Source organism: Emericellopsis atlantica, assembly GCF_019669845.1.
Source record: "Emericellopsis atlantica unplaced genomic scaffold F5Z01scaffold_14, whole genome shotgun sequence".
In the NCBI taxonomy this organism is placed as follows: domain Eukaryota; kingdom Fungi; phylum Ascomycota; class Sordariomycetes; order Hypocreales; family Bionectriaceae; genus Emericellopsis; species Emericellopsis atlantica.
The window spans coordinates 315,750-336,756 of NW_025764716.1; the positions used below are offsets into that span (position 1 = coordinate 315,750).

General features: G+C 54.6%; 8 protein-coding genes across 8 annotated transcripts; 3 read left to right on the top strand and 5 right to left on the bottom strand.

Moving 5' to 3' along the window:
* Positions 1 to 35: 35 nt before the first annotated feature.
* F5Z01DRAFT_116755 (uncharacterized protein) lies at positions 36 to 1,127 on the bottom strand. The gene is made up of 4 exons (XM_046257450.1): positions 1,071 to 1,127; positions 812 to 1,001; positions 428 to 756; positions 36 to 366 (listed from the first exon to the last, which is right to left on the bottom strand). The coding sequence occupies exons 2-4, from the start codon at positions 948 to 950 to the stop codon at positions 142 to 144; spliced, it is 693 nt and encodes a 230-aa protein (XP_046118015.1). The 5' UTR covers positions 951 to 1,001; positions 1,071 to 1,127; the 3' UTR covers positions 36 to 141.
* Positions 1,128 to 1,630: 503 nt separating this feature from the next.
* Positions 1,631 to 3,023, top strand: F5Z01DRAFT_116813 (uncharacterized protein). The gene is made up of 3 exons (XM_046257451.1): positions 1,631 to 2,330; positions 2,381 to 2,618; positions 2,672 to 3,023. The coding sequence occupies exons 1-3, from the start codon at positions 1,940 to 1,942 to the stop codon at positions 2,814 to 2,816; spliced, it is 774 nt and encodes a 257-aa protein (XP_046118016.1). The 5' UTR covers positions 1,631 to 1,939; the 3' UTR covers positions 2,817 to 3,023.
* A 207-nt stretch (positions 3,024 to 3,230) lies between these two features.
* F5Z01DRAFT_674407 (uncharacterized protein) lies at positions 3,231 to 3,933 on the top strand (the record flags this gene model as incomplete). The annotated part of the gene is made up of 2 exons (XM_046265037.1): positions 3,231 to 3,475; positions 3,534 to 3,933. 2 exons carry the CDS (start codon positions 3,231 to 3,233, stop codon positions 3,931 to 3,933), a joined length of 645 nt encoding a protein of 214 aa, XP_046118017.1.
* Positions 3,934 to 4,195: 262 nt separating this feature from the next.
* F5Z01DRAFT_116751 (glycoside hydrolase superfamily) lies at positions 4,196 to 6,920 on the bottom strand. Its single transcript, XM_046257449.1, has 2 exons — positions 6,049 to 6,920; positions 4,196 to 6,001 (listed from the first exon to the last, which is right to left on the bottom strand). The coding sequence occupies exons 1-2, from the start codon at positions 6,524 to 6,526 to the stop codon at positions 4,482 to 4,484; spliced, it is 1,998 nt and encodes a 665-aa protein (XP_046118018.1). The 5' UTR covers positions 6,527 to 6,920; the 3' UTR covers positions 4,196 to 4,481.
* A 1,181-nt stretch (positions 6,921 to 8,101) lies between these two features.
* F5Z01DRAFT_655949 (C6 zinc finger domain protein) lies at positions 8,102 to 10,401 on the bottom strand. The gene has a single exon (XM_046263546.1). It carries the CDS (start codon positions 10,315 to 10,317, stop codon positions 8,236 to 8,238), a length of 2,082 nt encoding a protein of 693 aa, XP_046118019.1. The 5' UTR covers positions 10,318 to 10,401; the 3' UTR covers positions 8,102 to 8,235.
* A 2,385-nt stretch (positions 10,402 to 12,786) lies between these two features.
* F5Z01DRAFT_655955 (uncharacterized protein) lies at positions 12,787 to 13,855 on the bottom strand. Its single transcript, XM_046263547.1, has 2 exons — positions 13,416 to 13,855; positions 12,787 to 13,362 (listed from the first exon to the last, which is right to left on the bottom strand). The coding sequence occupies exons 1-2, from the start codon at positions 13,506 to 13,508 to the stop codon at positions 12,943 to 12,945; spliced, it is 513 nt and encodes a 170-aa protein (XP_046118020.1). The 5' UTR covers positions 13,509 to 13,855; the 3' UTR covers positions 12,787 to 12,942.
* A 1,481-nt stretch (positions 13,856 to 15,336) lies between these two features.
* Positions 15,337 to 17,483, top strand: F5Z01DRAFT_687599 (uncharacterized protein; the record flags this gene model as incomplete). Its single annotated transcript, XM_046266019.1, has 2 exons — positions 15,337 to 15,575; positions 16,752 to 17,483. 2 exons carry the CDS (start codon positions 15,337 to 15,339, stop codon positions 17,398 to 17,400), a joined length of 888 nt encoding a protein of 295 aa, XP_046118021.1. The 3' UTR covers positions 17,401 to 17,483.
* Positions 17,484 to 17,487: 4 nt separating this feature from the next.
* On the bottom strand, positions 17,488 to 20,276 carry F5Z01DRAFT_750546 (WD40-repeat-containing domain protein). The gene is made up of 2 exons (XM_046267027.1): positions 17,970 to 20,276; positions 17,488 to 17,910 (listed from the first exon to the last, which is right to left on the bottom strand). The coding sequence occupies exons 1-2, from the start codon at positions 19,943 to 19,945 to the stop codon at positions 17,682 to 17,684; spliced, it is 2,205 nt and encodes a 734-aa protein (XP_046118022.1). The 5' UTR covers positions 19,946 to 20,276; the 3' UTR covers positions 17,488 to 17,681.
* Between the last annotated feature and the right edge of the window lie 731 nt (positions 20,277 to 21,007).

Consider the following 21,007-nt stretch of genomic DNA (forward strand, 5'->3'; position numbering starts at 1 on the left):
AAGTAATGTGATTTGTTTTATGTTGAAGAGCGTGCTCTCACGTAAATACCCATTGGTAATATAGATAGTCCATATATCCTGAACTCCCCGAAACAGTTCCTCAACGCCAAAGACCCGAATTCCAAAACCCATTATATAGGCTCAAAGCAATGCCCAGCCCAAAAGCATAAGCAAAGGAAGTGACCCCAGTGCTGCTGATCGACCGGCAGCAGCGTTGTCCTCGTCAAACCGCTTGCCAGTCCTGGGGTTCACCGTCGCAATGGTGTACAACTCAGCAAAGCCCAGCTCTGTCGAGTTGAAGCAGTTGTCCTCGGTCACCTGCTCAATCTTCTCGTCTCCGGGTTCAGCGAACTCAATGTCGACGCACTATGATCCCACTGGTTAGCCCCAGATTAAATCCTTTCTCGTCTGCCGTTTCGCTGCTTACCGAGTACAGAGCCGCGCCGTGCACGGCGAGCTCCACGACCTGGATCGTCGCCTTGTCGCCGGCCTTGACGTTTGCGTTCTTGGGCAGGGGCACCTGCGGGAAGCAGACGGTGCCCGGGTAGGGACCGTTGGTTGGGCCGAGGAGCTGAATCGCCGGGAGCATAGGGTTGGACATGTCGACGGGGCCATTGTCAGGACCGTCGGTGCCGAAGCCAAGGTTGATGTGGACGAATGCTGTCTCGTGGCCGCGGAACCAGCCTGGTTGGAAAGCAACGGCGCCACCTGTCGTCGGCCAGTATGTCCTGTTGGTCGTGGTGCCAATACCACCGCCTGAGAGAATGTGAGCACGAGTTTGTGAGAGCGAGTATGGGTTGTGGAATCTTACAAGGATAGACCCATTGCATGCCGTAGGGGAAGGTCTCGTTGGTGATCAGGTTGTTGCCTCGCCATCCGGGGTAGCTAATGATGCTGTGGGCGGAGACGACCGTCGCCATCAGGACGGCGACAAACCCTGAGAAGAGCATCTTGTGGCGTTGCGTAGGCAATGTTGAGCAAGTGGTGTGGTCTGTCGTTGACTGAGTCGCGGCTGGACTACGCTCAAGGCGTCCTCTTGCGTGTTGGTCGCGGCGAGCAGGTGGGCAGACTGAGAGTCTCGTGGAGTTGAGTTGCTTATGTTCTCGATGTTCGACAGCTTCAATACCAAGCTCTGGCGCAGCGTTGGTAGGCAATATTACAGTACGGTATAGTCTGGGCTGAGCATGCGAGGAGAGGAAAGACCAGGCGCAAGGACAGCAGCCAAAAGGGTCTTATTCAACGCGGCCAGATCCTCAACCCACATCCCATGCAAGTCCGGCGGCAATGTCTCCTGTGCATCCTACCTGCATGCTTCGCTCCGGGTTGGCCAGAATGCTGTGATGGGCGGGAGTGCAGGCGACTCGTCGCGACGTGTGGTTGGAGGTTGATCATGTCGTTAAGCGCCCGGGCCCTGGTCGGGTGGCCATTTTGAGGATGGTGGTGCGGGGTCCCGCGAGCGCCAATCGAAGGCGTGAGATGTGGCATTTGTCGGCTGGCGGCGCGGGCACTTTCTAGTGACAGTGACTCGGTGGGCGGGGCGGATCGTGGTTCACATCAGGCTGTAATGCAAGCCTGTGCCGCTGTACAGATGCTGCCATGCGTGCATGATATGCTTCACAAGCACAGTCACCAACACTTAACAGCTACATCATGTTCACAGAGAGCGAAAGACATTGTAATATAGTTTTCTAGCCAGCCGCCATGTTCGTGAGAACTAGGCAGTCAAGGTATAGGGTAGCCGGCTCACCCAAGCACCTCCACGCGAAAAGCCAATACCGCTAGATGCATATACTGGTTATCCCACCACATGCGACCAAAAGTCTGTTCGACTCGATGAAAGCTTCAATCGCCACGACGAATCTCATATCCAAGAACATTCCTTTAGCACTCAAGAACAACAGATCCGTTCATCTCACAAGGCCTGCTCTGTTGAGCAGCCATGTCTCAGTCAATTACCGCCACCGCAACCCCTCTCGATGATGGCTGGACAGTTGTGAAACCAAAGTCACGCCAACGCGCACCAAAGCTCAGACCAAAATCCCGCCAAATCCTCGCCCAGGCATCAGCCTCAGCTTCGCAAGCAGACGTGAAAAGAGTGCGCTCCATAGCAGAGATTACAGCACAGTACGATCGCATAAGAACACAGTATGAGTCAGAAGCCTCATACACGAAGCTGAGGGACCTCGTGAAGGAGCATGCGCCCAAAAAGGGGGTGAAGAAGGCGGTATGCCTAGGCATCGGGACATTTGATCCAGTCGACGGGGGATGGGAGATGAAGAAGAAGGCCTTCATACAGTTGGCGGCGTTTCTTCTGATGGTGCAGGTGCTAGGTGGGAGGGCATCCATGAAACAAACAGAGCGCATACTGACAACCTGGCAGAGCACCAGTCACATACCAGCATCGACTGTGCATTTCAAGAGCCAGTATTCACCACCTCAGACAAGGAGTTTATCAAGTCCTTGGGCCATCGTGTTGTGGACTCACCTGAGGGGTTCGACATGGTGGGACAAGACACTCTTTTATTTGGGATACATCTATATCGACCGATATACATTCAAGCAATGGAGAAGGCGACCCCAATCATGTTTGTCGGGACGGAATTGGATGTTTGGGACACGTAAGTATGGACCCATGTTGCGTCCCGTCTATGAGTCTGACTCCCCTATGCAGTTTGTCCATCGACAAGAAGGACGACATCTTGGACGTGCCGACCATCAAACAGATGAGCCAGACGCACTCAAAACACACCTTTCCGAAAGATGATACCACCAACTCGTTCACGAACACTGCCGTATATTGCAAAGAAGCGTCATGAATATCTTTGCCTTGTAAACATTGCGCCAGCATTACCCACACCTTGGACCATTGGCTCTGTGCATTGCGGGTATATTATGCAAACGCCTGGTATTATTGAGTCTTTTCAGCACCGGGTATCGACATCTCAGAATCTCGCGGAGATGATCGATTGGCTTGGAACTTGGCCATAGCATCTAGATGCATTGCGCACTGCATTACTCGCTCAACGCCTGAAAAGCCTACATCGGATGACCTTGCTCTCTTCCATCCAGCACAGGCAACATATGCAGCTTAGCTTGCCCGAGTTTACTCTCTTCTTCTTCATCAAACGACCAGAGAAACCAGCCGACAACTCGAACTCTTCAACCTCGCAACCAACAGCTACGAAGCACAACAACACAACCACCGCTACCCTCCAAAGCCCACAGACAAAATGCCCGACAAGCGCACTCGAGGCTCGACGCACTACTCCAAACACCCTGCCACACGCAAGGTCCGCGCCCGGATCGCCGCCATGGCCCCGGCGAAGCGCGAAGCCTTCCTCGCCAAAAGCCACGAATACCAGGCCATCCGCGCCTGCTGCCTCCGCGAGTCCCAGCGACCCAGCTATCTCAACGCCTCCATCGCCCAGCGACGCACGATGCTCGTGGCGAATGCGCGCACCCTGCTCGAAAAACGGTAAGCTGTTCCCACCCTCTTATCTGGGAGCACGCACTCTAACGCAATCCCACCACAGGCGAGACGCTGGCAAGATCGACGGCAAAGTCAATCTCAACGACATCGTCACGCGACACTTGCAGAAAGAAGCCCGAGAACGCACAAGGGCTAGCGTGGGCGTGTCAGTCCCGCCGTCCGGCCAAGGTCTAGCCATGGAGAAACGCGAGACTGTCCCGTTGTTCGTCACGCCCGCCACGCCTGCGGCGGAAGACGGCTTTATGAAATTTGACGAGGAAGAGGGCGAGGGCGACCCTGAGCTGAGCGCCGTGGCGGTGGCCTACCCGGACTACGCTGTCGTGCGTGACATTGTGGACGCGCTGCGGCGTGAGGTTGCGTGTTTGAAGGACGAAGTTGGTGCGCTACGGGGCGAAGTCAATATCCTTCGCCAGGGAGACCCAATAGAGGATGACTTTTTGTAGCTCTCGGGGCGTATGCGAGGGCACGACTGCGGGTGGCAAGGAAGCACAAAGTCATGGAGTATCTGGAATTGCTGATTTCGTCATGGGGAGGCCATTGTTCACTTTTTCGGACGGGCGATTTGCTTTTGGGGAGTCGATGTCTCGTATAGAATGCAGACAATATTTGGGCGTCGATTTGAAGGATGGAAACCAATACTTACGCATCACCGCGATGGCCATAACTCCAACATCGATATATCACCAAGTCTCAAAGGCACTCATCATGCAGTGCTGTGTAACGTGAACCGGTCGCTCAGTTCTTGGTGCTATGTACGTTTGTATGTGTGCCGTTGTATTCCTCACAAACTTAAACCATCCACCAAATACAGCCGTCACTGTGCCCGTGTGCAACACCGCCAACCGCTTTGAAAAGTACAGAGAGACGCAACAACAATAGACAAGAAGCCAGACACCACCCCTAACCAGGGCAGTCGAGTCAAACAGCGCCACGTACATGATCCCCATTTCCCGAAACGCCACAGAGCTAAAGAACACGACTTGATCTCTCGTCACGATACCGTCTGACCATTGCAGTCAGGGATCTTTACCCCCTTCTTCACGTTCCGGTCGACATCCATGATACCCCACTTGTCCTCCCACTCTTTGCCCTTTTCGTTGAATCGGACCTTCCACGGCTCGTCAAAGGCGGAGAACCAAAAGTAGTTGGTGCCATTCTTGAGCGCAGGGCATACCCAGTCGTTCATAAAGGTATTCAGTTCGTCCACGCCGGCCACCGATCCGTCTGTACAACTCGATGCGCCGCCGCAATTCGTCCCGCCGCCCGTGGGCCATCCGGTCTCGGAGATGACGTTTCGCTTCTTGTCCGTCTTGCCCCCCGTCGTCTTAAAAAAGGGGCCGTTGTTGTCTTCGAAGAAATTCATGGTCCAGGCAGCAGCTTTGTCTGCTGTCACGCCGGCAAAGAAAGGGTGAATGTTGGACATGAGGTAGTCGCTGGTGTCCGCGAGCGCAGACGTCCAGTCGTCACCCAAGTCCGAAGTCGCGACGGGCAGATCCAGATTCATCTTGTCGAGCTCGCTGCGTACGTCATCCAAAAGGTTACCCAATTCTGTTACGTTCATCTCCTCCCTGAAGAGAATCTCGTTGGCAACAATGAGACCCTCAAAATGCTCATCGCCGTAATCCTCAAGCGCCTTGTACATCTGGTCCAGCTGACGCTTGTTGGTTGTCGTGTTCTTGTCCTGCCACACGCCCATCCAGATTTTCATATCGCCCTTGAGGTCCAACCGGTTGATCGCCTCAATCACCATGGCTGTTTGGTTGCAATCGGTACCGTAGGTTCGTACTCGGTTGGTGAGCTGACTCAGAACGGCCATGTCGCGGGTGACGTTGTTTTGCGACGGCGGGTTGTGTACGCAGTCGGGATATTGCGTGTTGATCGGCGTGTAGTCCATTCCTGGGAAGACTCGATGCAGCTCGGGGTTGTCCATGAGATCTTTGATCTCTTGACTGTTCTTGTCCAGATCGCCGTTTTTCTCGGAATCCTGTTTGGCAGAGTCCCCATTGTTGCCGCCGTCTTTGCTTTTGTCGGTGTTGGCAACCATACCGCCAACAACGCCACCAACAATCGCACCAATAATGACAAAGAGCACGGCAAAGATGATGAGGCTCTTCTTGCGCTTACTCATGCCTTCATGCTTGGTCCACTCGGAGCGCTCCTTGTCGGTGGCAGCGAGGTCATATTCCACAGGACGCTCAGCGGTCCCTGATTTGGCGAAGTAGCCACCCATACCGGCTCCGGCCGCCGCCGCCGTCGCCCCGACGGCAGGTCGCGCACCACGATCAGATGTGCCCGAGCTCAGCATTGAATTGCGCTGGCTGTAGCGTGGGTAATGCAAGCCGTCGTCGCCGTCATCTTCGATATCATTCGGGTTCACTTCTCCTAGGCGGCGGTCGACGCTTCGGTTTGATGAAGAGTATCCATAGGGGTCGTCGCCGTAAGGGTCGGTGCCGGGTCCGTAGTTATGTAGGCTGCTCGTCGTCGATCGCATCGGCGAGTTGTTGCCCCGGGCTTTGAATGTCAGCTTCAGAAAACACCCAAGGAGGTTGTGACCTTACCATAGCTGTCATACATGTATCCCCCACCGGCGTACCCTCCCGCCTGCGCTGTTCGAGAAGGAGGAGGCGGTAGATGCCCTCGATCCCCTCGGGAGCTACTTGCCATGGCCGGAGAGGATGCTGGGCTGAAGCCGTCGGCGTCGTGACGGGAGTGGCTCGGGTGATTCCGCGCATACACAGGACCCGAGTCTTGACCGTAACCTGCAGTGCCGGCGCGCGTGTAGTATGAGTTGTCGCCGTGGCGGGGTGGCGGCGGTGCGTCCCCCGAATGTTGACTTTGGTAGTGCCTGGCTGGCGAACTATACGGCGACTGGTCCCTTGTCGGTGATTGATTATAGTAATGCGGCGAGGAACCGTCAAAGTAGGGAGTGGGCGACTCCTGCGGAGCCTGTTCGAAGTTTGAGGGATAACGCTCGCGAGGGATGCGGGAGGAGTCGAGCGGCTCGCTCTCGTACGGGTCGTTTGACCAAGGCTGCATGTTCGCTGTGCGCACCGATCTCAATTGCCACAGTGGTCGATGTATACGCGGATGTCAGGTATAGAACCCGGTCGATGCGGAGCCACCGGCAACGAGACTCGTCCGTCTCAAGCGACAGGTGAAGTTGGACGTCGGCTTGGATCGAGAGAGCCGTTGGGCCACCAAAGGGCCGAATGATCGACCGACGCGCAATCAAGCGCAACGAGGGTTGACAATTTGCAGCTGAGACAATGTAATAATAATTGTCTGGTCGACCAATTCAGAACGGTTCTGAATCAACAACGATCAGTGATCTGGTACAGCAGGCCGCGCAACTTCGATGGTGGAGCTGGCCGAGAATAGCGGGTCCCAATTAACGATGGCGATGGCAGACGAGCGAGCGAGCGACGCAAAAGGACGCAAAGCATAAAGCGATAGAAGGTGAACGAGGGATGAGGCCCTGGTTGCGGCCCGCCAAAACGATTGCAGAGACACCAACTGGAAGTTGAAATAACAGTGATGATGATGGGAGAAATATCGAGCGGCGGGTGACCCAGGATGATCGGGGTGCCACAGTTGGCTCTGGTTCGTCGGCTGGTGTGGTGGAGGCTGAGCCCGCCTGTCAGAGCCTGTTCTGGCCAGTATCGTAATGGTTGCCAGAGTGATCTTGGCGGTCCTTAGTTCGATCTGGGATACGAGTCCACCATGAGCCCTCTGTTTAGACTGACTGGACGCGCAATCGTCAAGCAAGTATATCTAATTACGGTCACAGTTCGTGACCATGAATGAGGGCGAAGATGGCAGAGAACATCACGAGGCGCATAAGCGACGGCGGGAGGAGGGAGAGGTTTTGGGACTGGACTGACCACAGGCACTGGGCCAGGTCCGCACGACATGTTTCAGAGGGCAGGGGCGTTCCGTGCAGTTGCATCTAGCGACGGTCCATGCGCCTTCCTTCCAAGGCAGTGGTGAGATGTCCTTGTTTGACGAGTCCCACCAGTGAAGACGATGGGTGCTGAGGTTGACGGCCTCCCACTTTTTCATTCCAGCGTCACTGGAATGATGCTTCGATGACATCGCCTCACGTGGAGCAATCGTCGCCAAGGAGTCCTTTGCGAGCCATAAAACATCTCAGACTCCAGACTGAAGAGTAATTATCACGGTGCCGCCAGGAAGGCAACCCAGCTCTACTTATCTCACCCTGCCTGAGTGACGTCTAGGCCGTAATGCGCCCCTGACAGACCCCTTGCTGTGAACCTTTCCTCCTCACCCTACTCTCGGGAGACCCCGTGATTTTCTTTTGCATGAGCAGTCCAGTCGCTTCCGCTAGGACATGGGCCATGCAAGCACGCATTAAGAGACAATCACCATTCAGCATCACCTTCAAACACCCTAGCGAGGTGAGCCTACAAGTACGCTTGGGACTCGAAACACAAACTGTTACTGGGGCCCGCCCCGCAACCCCATCCGTGCAGGACTCGTTGGCGGATCAACGGCACGAAATGATCGTCACAGACCTCAAATTCTCAATGCAGGCCCAAACCACATAGACTCATGTGAATTGCTGACATATTCATCAATCGCGCTGTACGACGAAGTAATAGAGGTGCTAGCACCATGCTGTTCAGACCAGAATCTACTCTACTCTAAATCTAATCATTCGCTATGCTTCAAGGCCCAAAATGACCATCCCAATGCTCCTTGAGACCACCGTCTATCAACAACTACTCTCAACAGACACCCGAGAGTATCGATGTCGACGACGATATAGGCTGTACATGCCAATCTAACGTCCCATCCGCCTGCAAAGTGAAATTGGCAGCCTCTTCCACCACCACCCACCGTCCAGTCTCCTGCTCTCGCTTCGCACTGCGAAAGACAATGTTCGTCCCAAAGTCCTCAAAGACCACCTCCCGCCTTCGCAGACGCAACCACTGCAGCTGCTCGTCGTCGCCGCACGATGCGCTCTCCTCCTCCGCGAGCTGGTTCTTGAGCGCAATCGCTCGGAAGACGCGCGAGTCTCGTAGAGCGTTGCGAATAGGGTACTCGCCCAGGATGCGGATGGCGTCAGCCCGGACGGATGGATCGCGACAGCCAAATGCCGACACAAACAGGGGCCACGTCCATCCCGAATCCATGGCGAAGCCACAGTTTGGTCGGGCCTTGAGGAGCATCTCAGCCAGTGTGTTGATCTCGCGATACTGTGGTGTGAGACCCTTGGCTGTGATCAGGCCAGAAAAGCGTGGAATCGCAGTGTAAATGTACAGAATCAAGTATTCGATGCGCAGGTTCGCGGCTTGGAGGTACGCCTGGAGGTCTCGCTCCTTGTTCCGTGCCGCGGCATGGTAGAGGGGATCGTACGCCTCGATCCATCTCTGCAGCCAGTAGCGCGACTCGGCCACGAACCGGGATATCCGTGGGTTCTGCCTGACACTCGATAACTTCATGTCCAGTTCTGCCTCATCCTGCACCTGGGGCAGATTGAGCTGGCTTGTGGTGACGCTCAGAATCGGAATGTACTGGACCATCTGCCGCTGCAGGAGGCCCCAGTATCCCTGAGCCTCATCGGCGGACGAGAAGACGCGAGGCAGCTCTTCCAGGGAATGGATGGAGGACTGTTTTGGTCGGAAGTATGGCGAGTGTTTGGTGAATGGCAAGATTCCAGGCGGCCGTTGGGGCCTCGGCGGTGATGGGCCAGACTCCTGACTTTGCGGACTGCCTTGGCTCGCGGGACTAGGGAGGCCCGTGTGAGGCGTCGTTTGTTGCGTCTTGTCAGATTGCGATGGCGCGGTTTGGCTCTGCCAGGGCGTCCCCGGCTGACTCGCTGGGCTCGAGACCGCAGCAGGCGATGCGGACTGCGATGAAGCAGTGTCGGCCGGGGCTTGTGTCTCGCCAGCGGGACTTGGTGACCCAGTCCCTCGACCAGCCTCCGGTGGCCCTCCAGGTATGCCCCCCTGCTGTTGCCGTTGGCTTGGGGGGAAGAAGAACTTCTGGTACGAGCCCATGAACGATCTCGATTGTAGCTCGAGCGGCTTGTAGCAATCGAGGATCTCTTGCACGAGCGAGGGCGGCGCGGGTGCGATGCTGACGAGGTCAGGGGCTTTCTCAGTGCAGGCCGCCAACTCATTGAGCATGCTGAAACCATGCGTAATGTGCTTGAGTGCTACGGGCATGTTCGCCCGCTGGGTCTCGAAGCAGATGAACAGCAATGAGGACAGCATGGCGGTCCGCAAGCCCTCGCGGGTTGGTCGTGCCTTGGACTGCAATCGCAGCGCTTCGCAATAGTAGGTGATTGCATTCATATAATGCTTGTTGTTGATCGTCAAGGCCGACGCCATACTATGGCCTTCTTCATTGTATGCGTGGCGCAGGGCGCCGATAGCCATGGCCGCATATCGAAGCGTCGGTTCCTGGAGCGTCAACTGCGGCATGGTCGCTGTCCAAAGGCGCGTCTGCACGAGTCCGCCGCTCAAATACGTTACTGACAGAGCCGACCATTCGTTAAAGTAGGCTCTTTGCTGATCGTTTGTGAAGCAAATCGTGTTGACGACCGGCTCAGTCACTATTAAAGGTGCTTTCTTGGTGTGTATGAGCTTGCCGGAAGCTTTCGACGGTCCAGCGTCGTCCTCCGCGTAGGCATCGCAGTACCCTCTCCATTTCATACAGTTCAGGCATGAAGGCCTTGTTTCATCACACTTGACGTGTCTCTTCCTGTGCAGAGTCAGTGAAATGCTCAGACTTGTGTAACCCGTTCTCGCCAGTCTGTAATCCGGGCATGGGACGTCGGCAGTTGACCACGTACTTGCCTGCATCGCTGTCAGCCTACTGTGCCTCTATGTTCAAGTCTGACATGCTCATGGAGGACGAGACTTACACGTTGCGCATCCAGTGCGTGCCCGAGTCGAGCTTCGGCGTGTGTGGCGCGTGCGCGTGTCAAGCGCAAATCTGTGTGTACCGCCGCGCGCAGGTTGTCTCTCCGCCGGCTTGGAGGCTTGAGATGCAGATGACGAGCTGAAGGCAAGGCGAGTTAGCGTCCGTCATTTCGGCATTCAGCTTTCAGCCTTCAAAAGCCAAGACGCGCACGCAGTCATGCGAGGAGGTGAGGGCTGAGGGCAGGGAGGAGTCATTGCATGAACGTTGGGCGCTGCGCTCGGCAGCCCGCACCGCTGGGTCAGGAACGCGGCGAGCCACTCACCTGGAGTTGTCAGAGGCCCTGCGCCTACCGCCCGTCACTGGAATCGAGAACTGAATCTCCATCCTGCAGCCCTGTAGCACGAAGATGATATCTCAGGGTGTGGATGTTGACGTGGCTTGACAAGCACGGGCTGCCACGGGGTTATAAGGCTGATATTCAAGCTGCCGAGGCGATATGCCTAACTCAGGAGCCAGGACCCCGGGGGGAATGAAGGCGGGCGCTCGTAGTTGGGCCGCGTCTGTCTATTTTCGTGCTTGACTGCGCCGCCGACTTTGAACCTACAGTGCGTGCTAACGCGCCAAAGGGGATAATCAGGAGAGGAGACTGAAAGGCACCTCGGCAGCGGTGACTATTTGGGAATCGCCCTTTTGATGCCAGTGGATATAATGCACGTACGTACGCGTGCTTGGCTGGAGAAGCGGGCTCGTCCAGCGTTGGTGACCAGAACTGGAGAATGCAGCCGTTGGCGTTGTTATCCCCTCGATGGAGACTCGAGTGGTGCGGGAGCGGTTCACGGACATAAATACGCATCGTCCCACCATAGTTAGCCTTACAGACAAACTATTACTCCGTACCGGTGTGCGAATCACTTCCGAGGATGTGGGGGCTCTAGCGGACATTGGCGTTGCCAGAGATGAGGCCCGCGAAGTACGGTACAGACTCAGTAATTATTACTCCGTAGAGTCAGCCTATCGCTCCGCGCGGGCGTGTCTCGCATCGCCCACGCGCCTGTGAAATGAGACTTGCGAGAGTGTGAGGGGCGCCTGGGAAGCAGGGATTTCGAAAGGCTTGGACGGACAAATGCAATAATGCATGCGGCATGCCACCGCCCAGTGGCCACCGTCCGATCCTAGTCCGGTAGCCCAGTGGGACTGGAGGCAGGGCTCTTTCGGTACTTTGGCAGGCAGGGCGGCAGCGGGAACTTCAGTTGCGATACCAAGACAGTCGGCAAAGAGAGCTGGCTTGCCTGTAGCTGGTGATGGAAAATCAACTTCGTAATCTACAAGCACGCTTCGCGGCTTGCTTGACGGTTTGCGGGCGGCCGGTCGCTACGTTCATTAATCGACGGTTGACCACGAGCCTGGTGGCTAAATCGACTCGTCAAATCCGATGCTCGGATGCAGGACCCTGGCACGAAACAAGCAATAGTGCCCCGGCGGTCCCGTGAAGAACGTGCCATCAGCGATCAATTGAACTGAGGACAAGCACGCTCCTCTGTACAGTATGAGCGCGACAATCAGTTTTCAGATCGTCGAAAGTACCGATACGGTTCGACCACGGCCAAAAATTATCCGGATTACCACGTTCCTTAGGCGTTGGGAGCACCCAAGACTTCAATCGAGAACAAGGCTTGGTTGTTTTCACTTGTGTCCGTGTGTACTCTGGTGGCGTACGAGGCCCACTACACTGGCAGCGGCTGCTACTGTAGGAGATGCCTAGCCAAGCTGCAATGGCGGGTGGTGGTCGAAATGCCGGCGTCGAGATTGGTTCACCTTGGACTGAGGTTCGCCTCCGCCCCGGTTTGGCGCTGCCGCGACACGACATGGTTCGAGGGAGAACCTTGGTCCCTGTTGTTTCAAGTGCTCGAGGTGGGAATGGAAGCTCGAGGTGCTGATAATCATTAGAGGCAGAAGAGATTTCATGACCTTCCTGAGTTCAAATTCCAGAACGGAAGGTGCAAATGCAATCCAGCCTGCCGATCGGAAACCCCGCCTGTCGGACCTTGGCCATGTGGCTAGTCTGGTCACGTCACTCGCGTGTTCAATCCCGGGCCAAAGCTTAGCTTGAGCCCTTGGCTACCCTGGAGCTATCCTAGGTGTCAGCTCATAAAGCATTTTGGGCATCGGGTATGGCTTTTTTTTTTTTATCTACAATGGGATATGAGATTTGTTTGGTTCTCGCACAACGTTGCTACTTGATGGCATTGGTTCTGAGGGGATCTGTGTAATCATCATGGTGGAAGCTGCCTGGACCTTTTGACGGCAATCTGTCGTTTCATGATATTCAAAAAGCAGCATGTATTCGATGTAACGCATGGCATTGCAGTAACTAGCCTGTCACTTCCGAATTGAGCAGCAGCGTGACGAGCAATGTTTGGATGCAGCTCGTCTTAACACCAAAAGTGTGTTGCGGTAATGTCATTCAGCCTTCATGATCATTCATAATACATAATTCCTATGCTGCCCATCCCGTAACGCCTATCTTTTACCAACACTGAACTGTGCCAATCAAGGTCCAACGCTTAACGACGCTCGCTGGCAATCTGCTCAGCAGAGGCAGGAACGTGGTCCTCCGCTGCAGGATAGTCAGAGCTCCCCTTGCCAGTCTTGCCGGTCTCATATGGACGGTCGTGGTGGTGCTGGTGCTGGGGATCTGTCAAGTTGGCACCAACACCAGTCAGGCCTGAGCGGTCCTTCTTGTGCGTGCCGTGCAACTCTTGGCTGGTCTGGCCCGAGCCAGGGTGTCCGAGTCCTTGGTGCACGTCGGCAGAGGTGGCTCCGCCGAGGGTATCTGAGGCCTTGGGTACCGCGTTGTTCTCCGTCGAGGTCTCATCGACGGGGTTGGGCTTGAAGGTGCGGTCTGCGGGAGCAGTACCGGGAGGATAGGTCTCGGCGCTGAATTCAGGGGCAGCGTCGTTGCCAACCTTGACACCAGGGGCGTGCTACAATCTGTCAGTCACAGTTCCATGTTTCATGAGAATCGAGTTTGACTTACGCCCTTTGTGGTCAAAGGCTCTGATGGCTTGACGTGGCTCGAGAACTCGCCCTGGGCAGAGTTCAAAGACTCGGGGTTCCTGAAGTGAGACATGGTGATGATCTGGGGATTTCGGATTTCTTTTGCTCGATTGCGGTAATGTGAGAATGGTAATGAAAAGCCACACCACTTCCAGCAACGAAAGAAGCTTCATATACCTATAGCTTTTTCAGATGAGCCTCCCACCTTCTGACGACATCTCCCCACCTTGATGGGAGATGGATGTGTATGATGTCAACCTGAGCACAGAGTGCGAGCCTCAGGGACTCATTACATCATCCCGGGTCCACGGTGGGTGTCCGCCAGAAAGCTTCAGTAGATGGTAGACGGCAACGTAGCTGTTCTTTTCTTCGACATGCACATTAATGACCCATATGCGGCGACTTGAGTTGGTTTAAGGGGCTGCAAAGGGGTGATGCGATGCGGATCATGACAGAATCGGTGGAGCTGTCACGGAGGTGAATGTCCGGCGGAGTCGTGGAGGAGCCTTGGCGCCAGCAGATCATCCCGCTCATCGAGAAATCTTATTTGTGATTTTTTTTTCGATGCGGCTCTACGTACCTGACTCGATAAGCTTTTTTCATAATCTTGCCTATCTGCTGGAGGGCTACTGGCAGGAGTTGGTGACTCAATTTCTCAAGGCACGGGAGTCTTACGGGTCTCACCCAACATGATGGCATTTGCTGGGCATGTTGATTGAAGAATCTCGGATCAATTATGGCCAATTTCGCAATCGACAGCTAGACCAATTCCCTTTGATCCAAGCTGGCTTCAGGCTTGATTCAAGTTTCAGATCCCCTTCGGTTGTGATCAATGCTGCTCCAACATTTCACATCTTAGTTCACATGCAAAAAGGAAAGCAAGCAAAGTAGAGACTCACAAGAATGACGGACGGACATTTTGAGTGCATGCGTTTTTGAATGTGAAAATAGCTCTTGAGCATCGCGCAGCACATACGCCTAGCATAGTGACTATGCGTACAAGCTATCCGTGGGTCTGTCCACCTACCTATGAACGGCGATTTCAGGACTATCATTTGCAATCATGCCTGCGCTCAACTGCGATAAATTAGATATTTGAAAAGGCATGCAATTGGACTGTTGCCAGTGAGGCAGGCTTAGAGACAAGCAACCAAGGAGCCTCAGAATAGTAGTGACAAATGTGGAGCATCACTATATTTTGTAGAAGTAGTAGGAGGCCATGTCTTGAACGGCATGCTGAACGCCATGTCCTCTCGCAGTAGCCGTTGTACTCCTGATCGACCTGAGCCCCAGTCAAGCAGAGAGAAAGGGCCGACTCTGACTGGCTTTGGCCACGAGATGTGGGAGCACAGTACATCGCGGACAACTGCCGGCTTCACTCTGAACAAGATCAATGGCGAAAAGAACCAGTCGAAAGACTTCCATGAGGGTGTTTGAGTGCCCTAGTGATGTTGCCATTGGCACTTTGAGCGTCCTCCGGAACACTGGTGGCCGTGTGCTAGTCAGAACCGTCTGACGGTCTTACAGACAGGAAAAATCGAAGATGAATTGGGGATGGGGATGTATCTCAAAGAGGACAGTACGACAGAAGGTGCAAAATTTTCCTTGGAAGCCGCTGTGCTGATTAGGTCAAGGTGCTTTGGCATTGGTTGCGCCTACGATGCTAGACAATCAGACCTGGAAGTAACTTGTATCAGAGGCAAGGACAGTTCTAGGCACCCCATCATGTAGCCAAACGGTACGACCGCGTCAATGATGAACACGAAGCATAAGTTGAGCCGGAGAGACCGTTCGGACTGTGGTGTTCAGAAAACCTCGACCGTCCAAGACAACCCCCCCTGATCTGGATCGCCCAAATCTACAATCACTCTATTTCCAGTTCACCCAAACTTGCAGACATCATGCCTCGCGAGCACAGAGACCAGCCGATCGACTTCTGGGGCAGTATAGCTTACGAGTGGTTCGCCGACGAGGAAGAGCGCAAGGCGATGGAGGCCGCAGAGCGCCGCAGGAAGCAGCAGGAGAAAGAGGCTGCCAAAGCCGCGAAGAAGGGCGAGTCCAGCCATTCCAAAGAATCAAGCAAAGGTGGCGGTAGTTCTTCAGGAAGCAAGCACAGCGGCAGCAAGAGTGGCTCGGCTAAGTGATCTGATGAAGGGCCTTGAGCTGTAGTGTTGAGCAGATATCAGCCCGGGGAGCTGTGGTTTGAGGGGGACATAAACCCCGGGCAGTGGGGAGAGTTTGGTGTCTGCTAGCTACTGGGATCCGATGAGAGACTTGTTACTTGGAAAGCGATTACAAGACATCAACGAACACTGCCCCGTGACTTATTGATACTAGAGAAGTGAACATCTGGCTCGTCTCTTCACGATAGGCTCTGCTAATGGTAGTATCTTTCATGTAGCTCCTAGCTGTTTGATCACACTTAGGATACACTGTCATTCTGGAGGATGTAGAAGTTTCAAGATAGAATCACATCCGGTAGCTTTTCGTCACTCGTCAATCACGGCGGAACAGCTGTGCAACTTGTACTCCATGTCTCGTCCTGCGATTGATATTACAAGGAGTCTGTTCTGCCTTGATTGCCCTCACAAGCCTTTGACTGAATCTTGGTTTAATGCCAGGGGTGGACGGCGATACTTGAAAACCTGAGAACATAGCGCTTTTCTGTATGCTAATCACTGACTCACAAGCAATGCTTCACCGCGCCTCCTGTGTCTACATATACTGGGTGAGCACCTGCCCAAGGGAGTCCTCATGCTACCAGACAACAAACCAAACTCCAGAACCCAACAAGAATCCAACCAACCCAAACTCCACTGCAATGCCTCGCCGCGGTCATGAGCCCGACATTGAGCTCGTCACCACGGGCCGCTCCCGCCGCAAGGACCGCCGAGACCGTGAGGCACGAAGAGAACGCCGGCGCATCGAGAAGGAAAACCGCTCTCGCGGGTACTGGCACAAGCTTATGAACGCTCTGTGCTTCAACATGGGTTGCACCTGCTGTCCTACAGACTATATTGATGGGAACACATCGGACAGTCATTCACTGCGAAGTTGGCTGGTCTCACCCGCTGTTCTGGGTAGATGGAGCACATCTGGTGCTGGACGTCGATTATCTTGAATCAAATCGACTTGAAACTGTGACCTTGTTCCCCATGTTCGCTTTGTTTGCCTCCGGTGATCAAGTCACACATCGTGTCTGGTGAATATGTGCCTAGATGGAGGCGGAACATCGTCTACGTTCTCAGGGCATAAAGGGGGCTTGATTTCTCCCACATTTGAGTTTTGAACTCCAAGACAACAGAAACCTTCACAGAGAGCAGAGTATCCCAGCTGAGCAGTCCATAGCCAGAAAGATGGGAAACACCAATAGCTCCCCCCGCGCCGCTGAAAAGGACAAAAAGCGGCACAAGAAGCGTGGACACCGATCCAAGAAGAGCAAGTCCAAGAAGTCCAAGAAAAACCCCGGAGACTATCCACTTTTGGTTCGCTTCTTTGGCTTCAAGGGCAACATGAAGCGGGCCCACCACACCAGGCACACTCATCACAAGAAGGGAAAGGATGCCAAGTTGGTCTTCCACAAGGATAGTGACCACAAGAAACGTCGTAAGTCCCACCGCAGCTCCCATCAGTCCTCCAAGGGAGATTCCAAGGGCGATGGCACTCGCCATTCGCGCCATGGATCTTCTCGTCATGGTCATCGGGGCTCATCTCGACACAGGCCCGGCCGAGACCTAGCAGACTCTGAAAAAACCATCCCCGAACATTCGGTCTTCGAGCCCAACTCAAATGAGCTTCAACTTTACGACCGCGGCGACCTTGAAGCCGAAGAGGACGAGTACTCCTCGGGCACGGAGGACTTGACCCCTACGCCAAGCCAGCGCTTGAGCGACGAGCCGCTCCGGCCGGATGATAGCATCAGCGGCATCATGGGTAGGATGCACTTGAACGACAATAGGGGCTAAGCCCAGGTTTCCTTTGTTCATTTGGGTCGATGGTTTATTGTGTCTTTCTTTTGTCTCGTGACAACCAGGCGCCTGATAGCAGAATGAGTGAATTGGAACAATTGCTTTGTCACGTCGTCTTTGTCTTTGTGTTTTGTTAAAAACAATCTTCTTTTGAGGCACCCTTACACTCTATAAGCAAATAAAAGACAGTCCAACGGGTATTTATATCCAAGCCTCTACTCCGGATACGAATGCCTCCAAGCCCACAAACGCCATCCGTGTGATTAATTTGCACGCGCCTACTTGGGTACGTTGATTTCATACCCGACCAATGCCTCGGTGCATGTTCCCTCCCAGCCGCGTGTGCCCGCTGCACTGAGCATGAACCTGCTCGTCGGGTCGACATATAGACTCGAGATGACGCCAGCGCGAGGAGGTCCCGGGATAATCAAGAACGGCACAGCGGCATGCTTGGATCCCTTTGACTGCTCACGAAGATCATAGAGCCGCAGAATATCATGCGATGCGCTACAGAATACTCAGTGTCCCATCCCAAAAGGCAACAGAGGAACGTCACAAAAACTTACCACACTAGATGCCGTCCGTTCATCATGGGCTTCACAGCGCTCACAGCGCCACTGCCAGCCGGGAACTTGAGTGTTCGCTCCGGTTCCCACCCTCTCCTTGCCTTGCGCACGTCGAACTCCTCGACTGTTCCATTCCTTCGCCCGGCGTAGATCATGTTCCCGCTAGGACTCCAGCACGCACTCATACACCAGGGCGGCACGCCGACGCGCGTGCCAATCTTTGCAACAGGGTTGGGCACTCGCCGGTCCCAGATGCGTATCGAGCCGTCAATGGCTGCCGAGAGAAAGATATCGCGTGACATGAGTGACGGATCATCGCCTGTGGAGGGATGATCCTGATGTACGTATTTCGGGGACGTTGGCGCGTCGGCGACCTGCCCACTGTCCTCCTCTTGCTTGAGCTCACCCGCAAGCTTGAGCTGCTCCTGCGACATATCGCCCGGCTGTGTGTTCTGGCTCGCTTCTGCGGCTTGAGGCTCCGTCGACTCGTTTTGCGGCGGAGGTTTTGCGTCCACATCCATGCCGTCGGCAGCTTTCTGCTGACCATCTGCTCCATCATCCTTGGGACCATCCATGCCGGCCATGGCCATGTCTGCCGAGTGATCCATGCCGTCGTCGTTGCCTTGACCAGCGTTCATCATGTTCATACCCATTTCATTGTTGTAGTCATCCTCGTCGTTGCCAAACGGCTGGTCGCCATTGGTTTCTCCAAAGAGACTGCCCGCATCGTCACTACCGCCTCCGAACAAGCTCTCGTGTGCTGGACTGTTCTGGCCCTCATTGCCGAACAGCGAGTCCTGGCCTGGCCCACTAGGCCCATCGAAGAGATTGTCGCTGAAGCTGCCATTGACAGGCGGGGCCCCATTGTTCGTGGAAATCGTGCCCGTCGGCACAGGTAGCTCATCCTCCACCACAGGTATCACGTCTCCCCCCTCAGGCCGTAACTCTACTGCCGAGATCTGTCCACCCATGCCGTCAAATTTGCGGATAACATCCCCCGTGTTCAAGTCCCAGTCCAAAATCGTCTTGTCCCAGCTTCCACTGAGAACACTGGTCTCGTCCGGCGCGAGTGTCAAGACGCTGACAGCGGACGAGTGCTGCTTGAGGCAGTGGATCTTTTTACCCTCGTCGTGCCGCACAGATTGCAGATTGATACCTCCCAGCTCGGTGCCAGACAGGAGCCACAGTGCCTGCGACTGGACAGCTAGCGAGTACACCGGCGAAAGCATCTGGTCGGCGTCGTTGCTCTTGATCTCTTCATTCTCCCAGTACGACATGAGAATGCCTGCCTTGGTCACGCTATCAACAAAGGGGTGGCGTTGTGCTACTGTCAATGGTAATTTGCCATTGATCGTCCCGGGACCGTCGTATTTCCTGATATACCCGTCTGACCCTCCTGTAAACCAATATCGCAAGTCCGGGGTGATGGCCATGGCGTTGATGCTCGTTGCTTGCGGAGCGGCCATTGTAGGGATAATATCATACGTCCTCGCCGTCAGGAGATCCGGTGCGATGGTCCGTCGTTTCGGACCCAGCGGTTTAGGCGTCGTCGCAGTCGTGTCGGCACCCTCTTGATCTGCCTGTCGACCACCCGTGTCACCATTCGCCTCGGAATCCTGCTGTGACTGCTCGTTTGCCGTACCGCTGGTCGACGCTTTGTCTCCAGTGGTCTGATCGCCGGCTTCATTGTTATCCCCCTCGATGTTGTCGTCATTGTTGTCATCGTCTCCGTCGCCGTCGCCATCGCCATCGCCATCGCCATCGCCGTCTCCGTCACCATCGCCATCGCCGTCTCCATCAGCGTCGTCATCGTCATCATCGTCGTTGTTGTCATCGTCGACGTCGTCGTTGCCATCATCGGCATCCTCCATCACTTCGTCTGCATCATTGTCTTGCTCAGGCTCGTTATCGTTGTCATTGTCGTTGTCGCGGTCCGAATCCGCAGAGCTCGCGGAGTAGCGATCCTCGTCATCCATCGCGACGGCGCCAATTGGCCTAGTTCGAGGCGTCTGTACGATTCTCCGTTGCTTCCCAGCTGCTTCAAGGTCCCTGCACAGTTCGTAAGGGCGCGCGGTGCATGCCTATGCTGTATGCGCTGACGGCGCGTCAACCCCAGTGACGTCGATCGGGAGCGGTCGCGAAGTTCGTGGTGGTTGTCGGGAGTGGCGATGGCAATTGGTAAATGATCGATCAAATCTGACGTCGGGCAAATGCAGAGGCTGGCGGATACGAATATTCCATATGATCGACGAGGTTGAGGGCGTGAACCGGTAAGGTTCAGAACCGAACGCGCCGCGCAAATCTAAGGTAACCGAAGCTCGCGCGTCCGTCCACCGCCCGCCATATAAACCTCAGCCGTTCGATTAGCAGCAGTAAAATCAACCACCACCAAATTGCACGTGGACTTCAACACCTCAAGTATTGTTCTTTCACAAATCGTTGCTTTGAATGAGTTTCCGACAATGAACAAAATAATTACACGTACTCAGAGTCAACTCGTGTCCCTGCGGACCCTGCCAGGGCAGAGTCGCGACCCTTCATTCACACATTCTTCCTTTCAGAACAGGCTGGCTACCTTACCATTAACACAATGCCGTCAATCCTGGTGCCTCATAGGGGCATTATTCGCTAGGAACCCCTGATTCTCCGTCATATACTTGGTATCGAGTGCAGAACCCCTAGCATACCTTATCTTGGATCATGACTAACCGGAAGCCCTGTGACGGACAGTCTTCTCGTGTCTGTTGATGTCGAGACAAAATTCAGAGGGGGAATCTAGCCTACCAAACCAGCGCTTTCCATATTGGCGTATCAATACCTGATACCCGTTGCCTTGCAGGCCTGGATCACCTGGACCTGCAATAGGCCATCACGTCCTACCAATTCGCCAATGTCGCTTCCAAGCCTTGCAGCTTGCAGGAAATCTTCGAGGAATTTTCTCCTTGGGGAGACAGAGTGAATGTCAATAGCTGAAATGAGCGAAAGGATATTATCATTGATCCATGGTCGGGACTATATAATAGTGGCCCACGGACCCT